The sequence below is a fragment of the Danio rerio genome, chromosome 25, assembly GCF_052040795.2.
Source record: "Danio rerio strain M-AB ecotype USA chromosome 25, GRCz13ab, whole genome shotgun sequence".
NCBI lineage: Eukaryota > Metazoa > Chordata > Actinopteri > Cypriniformes > Danionidae > Danio > Danio rerio.
Window position 1 is genome coordinate 14688959 of NC_141045.1, and position 11178 is coordinate 14700136.

Here is an 11178-nt window from a genome sequence, read left to right on the forward strand (position 1 = left end):
TTATATTTTAGACCAAAATATATTAATATCTACATTTAAAAATATAAATCTCTTTCCTTACAATTGAAAACGATTGCTTTTTTTAAATTAACAGGTTTAAAATGTAGTGATTATAGTTATTCAATGCGAATTCATGGCTTGATGCTTTAGAAATGAATATAATATGTTGCTAATTTGCTGCTATTATTAATGTTGAAAACAGTTTTGCTGCTTGAAATTGTTGAGGAAACGGTTTTATCTATCTATCTATCTATCTATCTATCTATCTATCTAAAAAATAAGCAAAAATAACAATTTGTGCATTAAAAAAACATTGTAAAGTTGTTTTCACACAAACTTTAATTCATCTTCGCTGAATAAAACCCACATTTTTGATTAACAGTGTATTTCAGATGCTCATTATGAATCTTTTTGTGTGTGTGTGTGCGTGTGTGTTACAGATGACGTGTTGTCAAGAGACGCAGGAGAATGTGTAATATGTCTGGAGGAGTTACAGCAGGGAGACACCATTGCTAGACTGCCGTGCCTCTGTATCTATCACAAAAGGTGAGCAACAACACAGTTTATAGTTTTTCAAAAGGCATTTTATTTGAATAAAGGGTTGGTTCACTATATTCAATATATTTTAAAGGGTTAGATCACCTAAAAATTAAAAATATGTTATTAATCATTCACACTTATGTCATTTTAACCGCCTGAGACCTTTGTTTATCTTCAGAACACAAATTAAGATCTTTCAGAGGAAATCCGGGAGCTCTCTCATCCTCCATAAATAGCAACAGGCATTCAACAAGATGTTCAAAGTGTAGAAACTGAACCAAAAACATCATCAAAACATTCCATGTGACTTAAGCGGTTTAACTGTAATCATACAAAGCTCATAAAACACTTTTGTGTGCCAATATAGAAACTGTAAAAACTACTTTGTTTACCAATGTTTGCTATTCCTTGTCAGATTGCCAATGTGCATGTTTACTATGGGCAATATGATGTATTGTCATTAGAGTCAGCAGCACAACACGCAAGCATTCTATTGCTCAGTAAATTTGCAACCTGATCTGATGCGGAAGATATAGAGGTTTTCGGTGCATAAATTGTGATTTGAATAACTGTGAACATTGCTGAAACCCAAGTCAAACAAGTTGACCAAGACCACTGCAAATATTTTCCAAACTAACTAACTCCAATCTGATAAATAAAGTCGCAATTGCGTGATTTAAAATTACAACTCTGAGATAAAAAGTCACAAATATGGGTTATAAAGTCAGAATTCTGATGAATAAAGTTGCAGTAATGTAACATAAGGTCTGAATTCTGAGATTAAAAGTCACAATTCTTAGTTATAAAATCAGAACTATGATGAATAAAGTTGCAATTTTGTGATATAAAGTCAGAATTCCGATATATAAAGTTGCAATTGCACAATAAAAAGTCAGAATTCTGATAAGTAAATTCACAATTATGTAATATACAGTTGAAACCAGGAGTTTACAAACACTCTAAAAAAAGGAACATAACCATTTAAAAAAAAAATGTCTGATGGTAAATCGTACTCAACGTTTACTATTTTAGGTCCGTTAGGATTACCTAATGACTTACATTTGCTTAACGCCAGAATAATGAGAGAATTATTTTTTGAAATTTTTTAAAATTAATTTCTAGACAGTGAAAAGTTTACATACATTTCCCTGGTATTTATTATTATTATTTTTTTTATTTTTTGCTTTTCTTTTAAACTGCATAACTTTGGTCAAATGTTTTGGGTCTCCTTCCACAAGCGTCTCACAATTGTTTGCAGGATTTTTGGCCCATTCCTCTAGACAAAACTGGTGTAACTGAGTCAGATTTGTTGGCTGTCTTGCTCACACGAGCTTTTTTCAACTCTGCACACCAATTTTCTATAGGATTGGTGTCAGGGCTTTGTGATGGCCACTCCAAAACATTCACTCTGTTGCCTTTAAAGCACATTTTAACTAGTTTGGCAGTATGCTTAGGGTCATGGTCTGTTTGGAAGACCCATTTGTGGCCAAGTCTTAATATCCTGGCTGATGTCTTGCTTCAGTATTTCTACATAATGTTCTTTCTTCATGATGGCATCTATGCTGTGAAGTGGACCAGTCCTTCTTGCTGCTGCCCCCATACTTCATAGTTGGGATGGTGTTCCTAGGCTTGTAAGCTTTCCCCTTTGTCCTCCAAATATAACACTGGTCATTATGGCCAAACAGTTCAATCTTAGTTCCATCAGACCACAGGGCATGTCTCCAAAAATGAATCTTTTTTCAGTGTAATTAAGCAAGTTGTAATCTAGCTTTTTTGTTGATTCTGGCTTATTGATTTTCCCATGTTGTCACACAAGGTAGCAGTGTGTTTGAGGTTTTTCTTAAATACTATTCTACAGTTGTGTCTCCAATCAACTCAAATGTTGTCAATTAGCCAATCAGAAACTTCCCAATCCTTGCCACCATCATCTGAGGCGTAATAATCTTATTGTATGTAAACTTGACTTTCAAGAAAAGTTATAACAATTTCTCAAAAACTATCTCTCTCATTATTCTGCTATTAAGCATAACAGAAACAAATGTGATTATCCTAACTTACACACAAAAAAAAGTTTAGTCACAATAACATCTGACTTTTTGTAAAATTATGTGCCTTTTTATACAGTGTATGTAAACTTCTGGTTTCAACTGTAAAGTCAGAACTGAGGAAAAAAAACACAATTGTGAGTTTGTCTCACGCTATTCTACGATAAAAAGTCGCAATGATCTTTCTTTTTTTATGATTATTCAATGGTGGGAACGGGCTTAAAAACAGTGTTTTATGTTTACTCCAATTGTCATAAATATGTGAAGTCGATCAACTTTTACCTGAGGGTGAGTAGTTTTCCCACAACAGTGTTGTCTCCTGTCAGCTAAACACTGAATGTATAAACAATGTCACCTCATCTAAGCATTCACAACAAAAGCCTTTCAAATGGACAGATACTGTCTCTTCCCACGGCTTCTCAAATATTTGTAGCCGGTTTATCCAATTTATTTATTTATTTTCAGTACTTGATGGTGGCCATTACAGTTCAATGCGGGTATCAGAAATGTCTCCATTCAGCAGATTTTTTTTTGTATGTTGGAGGATTTTCTCATGCCTTTTTGACACCTATACCCATGTTATTGAGTTCAACATAATGTCACATGCACTCACTAGCTCAGGACACATCATTGGATTGGATGTTTGGTAGAAGTTTTGTTTTGTCTCCTTAGTTTGGACACTGATGAACACTAAAATGGACTATATATGAACCAGGAGCAGCCGTATCATTTTGTTTTTTAATTCCAGACCTACAATTTGTCAACACACCATTATTAACACCACTATAATCTTGATAAAACATCTGTGTCAATGGCAAACCTTCTAATGTTAAACAGGACAGGAAATGTTTCAGCTTTAAGCCATTCAATCGAACCACTGCCTTCTGTGCTGAACACGAAACGCAAACCTTGTCATGTCCTATATATAATTATGTCATTATGTAACACTGTGATTGGCATCTCATGTCTGTATATGGCATCTCAGCAGGAGGCTTCTGGCAATTGAACTGTAAGGTCTCAAATTGCAGACACCTTTAAAAGTGAACCGATTAGCTGGCTGGTATTCATATCATCACACTGATACATAATCAAACAAATATGCCACAAGCAAATTTTACACTCACTAGGAAAGATGCAATAAAGTGACAGACAATAAACTCTATCACTTCTAAGTTAATTGTAATGGTTTTGGCCAACATAGGCTCATTCTGAAAATGTAGCCCTATATACATTTCTGGAGATCACAAATTATGTAGCCAGAAGTACATATGGCTGCATTTCGTCTTTAAAACGAAACTACGGCACATTATGACATCGTTTCTTTACACACTTACCAACTGACCAATTACCTCTGTATGGACGGCTTTCCGGCTGTTTACCAGTTTGACCAGTAGCTCGCCATCTTCATCCGCGGACTTGAGACGCAAAGAGGAGTTGACCACGACAACGGGTTTCGTGTTCGGCGAAGAACGAAGAAGTTTCAGTAAGCGTATAAGACAAAAACAAAAGCCAAAAAATAAAATATTCAAGTAAATAAATGGGTGAGATTGTGGTAAAATCTGAAATCGTGGTAAAAATCAGATGAGGGCTTCTCTTTTTCTGGATTACTTTTGGAAAAGGTTGAGTTTAGGTTGGTGGGTGGGTCAATCTGTGATTTTGAAAACACTATTGGTTGGGTTTCGGGAAGAAGGAGGGTGGGTCAGTTGGTCAGTCAGTCAGTCAACAGTGGCCTCTGGTGGATTTATGTGAGAACAGCAGGCTCGAATGGCACTCACAAGAGTTATTTCAGTTCTTAAAAAGCATAAACAGCGGCCTCTGGAGTATTTACGTGGAAATAGCAGGAGTGAATAGCACTCGCGAGAGTTATTTGAGTTCTTAAAAAGCATACATAGCGGCCTCTGGTGGATTTTCACTAGAACAGCAGGCACGAATAGCACTTGCGAGAGTTATTTGAGTTCTTAAAAAGCATACACAGCGGCCTCTAATGGATATACATGAGAACAGCAGGCACGAATAGCACTTGCGAGAGTTATTTGACTTCTCAAAAAGCGTACTCAGCGCTACACAGTGAAAACAAAAAGTGAAAAAAACATACCTCCTGGGATGTATTTGGCACTCTCTAGAAATGTGTATTGTGGTATGTTTTCATATGAGCATGGGTTTGGTTTTACCCTTATCAGCTGTACCCAGTTAGACATCTAGGCCACTTGCGTGACCCATTCATACGCACAAGTTTCATTTAAAATTTGAATAAATGCATTTAGGCATGACATTTAACGGCTCTATATACTTTAACGTTGTTCCAGTAAAATTACAGTCCTGATTAGGATATTCTGTTTTTATTTTAGATTTAGTAGGGGTCATTTTTTGCTTGTTTCATTCCTAAATACTCCTAAAGTTCTAAATACTTGTAGATTTGTTGTGGTGTGAGAACTAAAATGCATTTTTATAAAGTTCATATATCTGTTATTTCCTTTAGCGCTATCAATAGTCTGCTTTACGGCATTTTTAATTCAATTATAGTGTTACTTGCGTTTGTTTTCTCTCAGCATGATGTTTTTACAACCATGTCTTATTGTCCTAAAAACAAAAAATATCCGGTGAATAAAGTATATCTATTCTTGCACCATAGCTGTATATTAAACATAAACTACATTCTTTTGGCGGTGACTTTGCTATTTCTTGCCATCTCTGCACTTTTTAGCGTGGACAGAGAAATGATTTGATGCTGGAAGTCTTAATAGCCGTATATAGAATCGCTTAAAAGCATTATGCTAATGGAAATATTGTATTTCTGACATCAGTTACATTTAAAAGGACTCCAAACTGACATTGTTAGCATCTTTCTTTCATTAGCTGTATAGACTCCTGGTTTGAGATCAACCGCTCCTGCCCCGAACATCCTTCAGACTGACCTCCATCATCTACTTCTGCTACCACTGAGAAAGGTGAACACAGCCACATTATTATTGACCTACATGCAAACACATAGTTTAAAGGCATAGTTCACACAAAGATTTTAAAGATGTAATCATTTACACACCCTCCCCTTGTTTCAAACCATTTTTGTTTTGTTCTGTTGAATACAAAAGAAGATATTTTGAAAAATGTTGGGAAAACCTGTAATCATTGACATCCATTGCAGGAAAAATAAATCCTAGGGTCAGTCAGTGGTTTCAGGTTTCTAATCTTCATCAAAATATCTTTTTTCTTATCTTTGTTTTTGTTTGGAATAAGTCAAAGGTGAGTAAATGATGACAGATTTTTTTTCAGTAAATAATACCTTTAATAACCTGATGTTTCAATTGATTGTTTTGTTTTGGAATGACTGCCTTTATTTTCAGCATATTAACTTATTATTCAGTGAATCAGTTTAAAATGTGCATCACGTTTTTTTGCTAGATTTGATCATAAACACATCTTTACTTCTTCTCTCAAGAGTGTTTTTAGATGTATAGTGAATGTGAAACTATCACCTAAACCCTCCGAATAGTCACAGGAACTTCTGCCATTATAAAGGAAGTAACAACATTTTCACACTTGATACTTTATTATTAAATGTGTTAACAAAGGCCTAGAGCTCAAGCCACTTTAAAAATCATTTTATTATTGTTATTATTATTATTACAGTGTTATTACTTGTTAATTTGTGCATATACAAGTTAAACGGTTTTACATTATGACTGGGTCAGATATCTGATGATTTCTGGCATATCTGGAATCCTCTGAGGGAGTTTTTGGAGAATGTATCTTAAGACTATTTTTAGGGCTGCTTGATTATGGGAAAATCATAATCACGGTTATTTTGGTCATAATTATAATCGCGATAATTCCAAACGATTATCAGTTGAAGTCAAAATTATTCGCCCTCCTGTGAATTATTTTTTTTATATATATAAATATTTCCCAAATGATGTTTAACAGAGGATTTTTTCACAGTATTTCCTATAATATTTGTTCTTCTGGAGAAAGGCTGATTTGTTTTATTTCGGCTAGAATAAAAGCAGGTTTAAGTATTTTAAAACATTTTTTAATACCTCGATATTATTACCCCCTTAAGTTATATATATTTTTGATTGTCTGCAGAAGAAATGACTGTTAAACAATGACTTGCCTATTTACCCTAATTAAGCCTTTGAATGTCACTTTATGCTGAATACTAGCATCTTGAAAATTACCTAGTAAAATATAATGCACTGTCATCATAGCAAAGATAAAATAAATCAGTTATTAGAAATCAGTTATCAAAACTACTATGTTAAAATGGGTTGAAAGTAAATCTTTCCATTAAACAGAAATTGGGGAAATAAATACACGCTACAGATGCACTGCGAAAAAATTTATAAATGGGAGTGAAGTGACACAACTGATGTGGGTAGGACAAGTGATCATGACAAAATGGCGGATGTAGTACGTCCAAGTTCCATTAATACTGCTCACATTCATACTGTATAAAACTAACTTTTCTAACAGTCGAGTAGTACATTCAAATTCAAATGCAGTACGTACTGAGTAGTAGACGATTTTGGATGCAGCTATTGAAAATGTGCAGAGCTGGTGGCCTTTCAGGAACATGGTTGAGAAACACTAACCTACACCGCTGAATTAAACTACCTCCAGAAACACAAACCAAACATGACATCCTTAGACTCAGAATAACTCCTATTTTCCATCTTTGTCTCTTTTCCCAGGGCACTTTATGGACCTAATCCTGGATATCCTGACACAAAAAAATAACCAAATAAAAATCAGATCTACCAACCAATTTGATCCAAACCTACGGAAGCGGACATGTGTCATCACGGAAAAAAACTGAACCAAATGAAAAGCGTTCATCCAGCCGAAAGCGTTCATCCAACCACTTGCATCCCAGAATCTCCTGCCCGCTGTGCTAGAGACTGCAACACTGCTAACCGCCCCAACAACCAACTGGCTTCAGAAAAAAAAGAAATGTCTCGCTTACTTGCCCCACTTTACATACTCTGTGTTTTTAATCGACGTGTGTGTGTGTTCAGTCTGCATTTTAACCTAGTCCTTTCTCCTTACGCAATCAGATGGGAGGAGAATGGGCGGGGCACCACAAGAGGCGGGTCTATTAAAGGGGCGGGGCACATGCAGAAATCAAGTAGAAAGTAGAACACGACTTTCAAACTAATCCAGAGGCCTGGCCTGTCAATCAAATGATGCTGATTAAAGGGGTGTGGCAAAAGAGGGCGTGGCCTCACACCCACTCTGTGGGAGGAGCTTTCACTCATTAGTGATGTTTTGGACAGCCGGTGGATGTAGATTTACTTATTCTGTGTGTGTGCATGTGTGTGATCATGTGTCCACAGGCAGGGAAATGTGTAAATTGTGTTTCCTGTTAGTGCCAGAGGAAGTCCAAGACATCAGCATGGGGGTCATAAACAGAGAGGGAAAACAAGCCTCTCGGTCTGTCTTCAAATGTTTACAATTCACAGTAGATGTCTTTCCCCCCCTGCAAATGATAAGAAGCTCAAAGCTATTTTCCTAGTTTATCGGAATATTCTGGGCGAGCACCGATCGTAATATTCGGAGAGCTTCCCTGTAAAAGCCTTGAGTACGTATTTGGTGTATGTGTGTGTGCGCGTGTGTGTGTGTGTGTGTGTGTGTGCGATTACAGCTTCTGTCCATCTTTCCCATGTTTTCTGTACGTGACCGACCAGCTTGAGTCTGGTAAGCTAATGTTGCTTCACTACTGTATGTAAAGCCCAGATATACTGGTGTGAATCTATTACAAGATCATTTCTATGATCTGCATTTACTTTTTATTTTGGGAAAAACTCTGTGAGAAACCCTCACAAGAAGTCTATTTAACCTTCAGGATGCCTATGTCTACTGTATAAACATGCAGCAAGCACTGTTAGAAAATAATGTTGCTGAAATTGTAAAAAAAAAAAAAATTTTAAAAGGAGAAAAATAAAAATAGTAGGAAAAAATAACCGCAAGATGATATCTGACAACCTATTACTTTTGTGTGGGATAGAAATAGAGCATTTCTGAGGTGTTTTTTTTCCAGCTTTGTGCCTGTAAATGAGGGCATACAAACAGCATCCATCAGAACAGTGGATAACAATTTCGCCTCACCGTGTAAAACAAATCAAATAATAAACAGAGTCAGGTAGCGTAGTACTATCTCATGCGGCGTAAGCTGAGGAAAGTGACTCGGCACTCTCGAAACCCATCTTTTTATTATTTTGGCATCTTATTTTCTCTGTTTTTTCATTTCTTTTTCTTCCAAGGACATGAACGGATGCCTGTTTTTAGGAGGTACAAACTAAGTGTCTGATGATTTTGATGTGCAATCTGTGGGATGAGTAATAATGATGATGAACATATATATAATTAAAACAAGATGAAATGAGATCAGATGTTGCTTTCTTTTTTTAATCGGTACACTGCAAATACACGAACAGATCAAATTTAGCAGGGCGTTTAGACAACATGGTTTCAAACAAAAAAGGGAAAACTTGATGCATTTTGGTTGTTAATTTATTCAGCAAAGGTTTTTTTTAACTTAAATAAATAAATAAATACAAAGCTATATTTTGTGAAAATTGTGATATGTTTAATCCAATGACAGTGCCTTTTCCCATTGAATGCAAAATGCTTGACGGCACAAACTGTCACAAAAAACTGCTGAAATTGGAGCCTGGGCATGCGCAGAAGGACTACCTGATGGAGCCAGAGGCGGAGCCGCGGAATCAAGCTTCCAGCCAGACGCATGTACAAACCTCTCATTTGACCACCGGTATCTGCACCATAACAAAGGCTCGCTAATATAAATATAAACACATTTAAAAACATGTAATAATATACGATTTATTCAAAATTTTGTGATGTTTATTCATTAATTCATTTTCTTGTCAGCTTAGTCCCTTTATTAATCCGTGGTCGCCACAGCGGAATGAACCGCCAATTTATCCAGCACGTTTTTACCCAGCGGATGCCCTTCCAGCTGCAACCCATCTCTGGGAAACGTCCACATACACACTAAAGACAATTTAGTCTACCCAATTCACCTATACCGCAAGTCTTTGGACTGTGGGGGAAACCGGAGCAACCAGAGGAAACCCACGCGAACACAGGGAGAACATGCAAACTCCACACAGAAACGCAAACTATATATGTTGGACTGCAAAAATAAACAATCTTTTCTACACTCTAGTCTGAGTTACTAGACTTAGCTATGAGCACAAAAATGTATTTCTCATACGGGTTGTTGGTATTTATTATCTTCATAAGGGCAGAAATAACATTTGTAAAATATGAACTAGAACATATAAATAACCCATACATTTTTAGAAAGGTTTTTTTTTTTTATTAACAATTAACACGACCCAAATATGCACATCATGGAGAGCTATTTTGCCATGTGGGAAAAATCATGCGTTTTTGTTAGCAAAAGATACAGAAAAATGATTTCTAAATATCAACAGGATATTTACCTCTCCCAGCACTATATAAAATATGCCCAATCCTTCTCAATTTGTGCAATAAACTTCAGTATTAACACATGAACTGTTGAGGATGTCTATCAGCTGCTGCAACATCACTTGTATATTGTTAATCAAGTTTTTCTTTGTCTCTGTTTTCATTTGGCTTATTCAATTCCTTCATTATATCTGGCAAAGGGGAATTTAAATTCATTTGAATGTTTATTAGGAGTTTTAAAATAAAAAGCCAACGATAAATGGTGTATATAAATGATATAAAATTTACAGCTCTATTTGTTATATAAGATATAAGATTCTCTTTCTAGAATGCTTAATATTTTAAAACGGCAAATTCACTTGATTAACTCGATAACTTGACGAAAAACTCAAAATGTCATTGACATCCTTTAAATCAAGTTCAAATAACGTTACAGGAGATCAATGTGGAGGTAGACTAACATTAGTTTTATATTCCTAATTATTATTTCAGAGAATTACTGCTAGATAACGATCACCCATTTTCCCTGAAATGATATAGGTTGGTGTGTATTAGCAAAAAACAGCCCACATTTAATCGAATAAACAGTCATCCATCAGATCCTGCAGCTCAGAAAGTACAGTTTACTGCTGAGCAACTCATTTAATCATGGTAAAATAACACAGAAATCAAAAATGGTACTTCAATCTCCTCCCGAAACTCTGACAGTCTGCTGTCAATCTCAACTGTCAATCACGATGACACGCCCTGTTTTTATAGCATTAAATCACTGGCAAAAAAACTAACTGTTTACAAAAATGAAGATCTGAGCCTCTATCAGCGTGATAACCAGTGCCTTAATTGACCAAAACCATCTTTCGGGACATTTTATTGCACGTGCAATCAATTGTTTTTTTGTGCCCATGTCTTGTTAATTAACACGGAGAAGGCGGGCTTTATAACTTGTACTACAGCCAGCCCCCAGGGGGCGATCTAACAGCTGGGAGCTTCACTTAAAAGAAGGCATGTGGCACACTTTAATCTGTAGGGATATGTGTGTATCTGGAAACCAAAAAACGAATGGCAGACTACAGGACTGTAGATCTAGAGGTGCATAGTGTTCCTATTAAAAAGTGACATCGCCATCTACTGGCCTAAAGGG

The 11178-nt window shown here is 36.0% G+C and overlaps 1 protein-coding gene across 1 annotated transcript in view; it reads left to right on the forward strand.

Annotated features, from left to right (window-relative positions):
- znrf1 (zinc and ring finger 1) overlaps positions 1–8967 on the forward strand; it is a 65397-nt gene extending 56430 nt beyond the window's left edge. Inside the window, 3 exon segments of the mRNA NM_200870.1 lie at positions 441–546; positions 5442–5533; positions 7277–8967. Coding sequence (NP_957164.1) covers positions 441–546; positions 5442–5499 — 164 coding nt within the window. The 3' untranslated portion in view covers positions 5500–5533; positions 7277–8967.
- The last annotated feature ends 2211 nt before the right edge of the window (positions 8968–11178 follow it).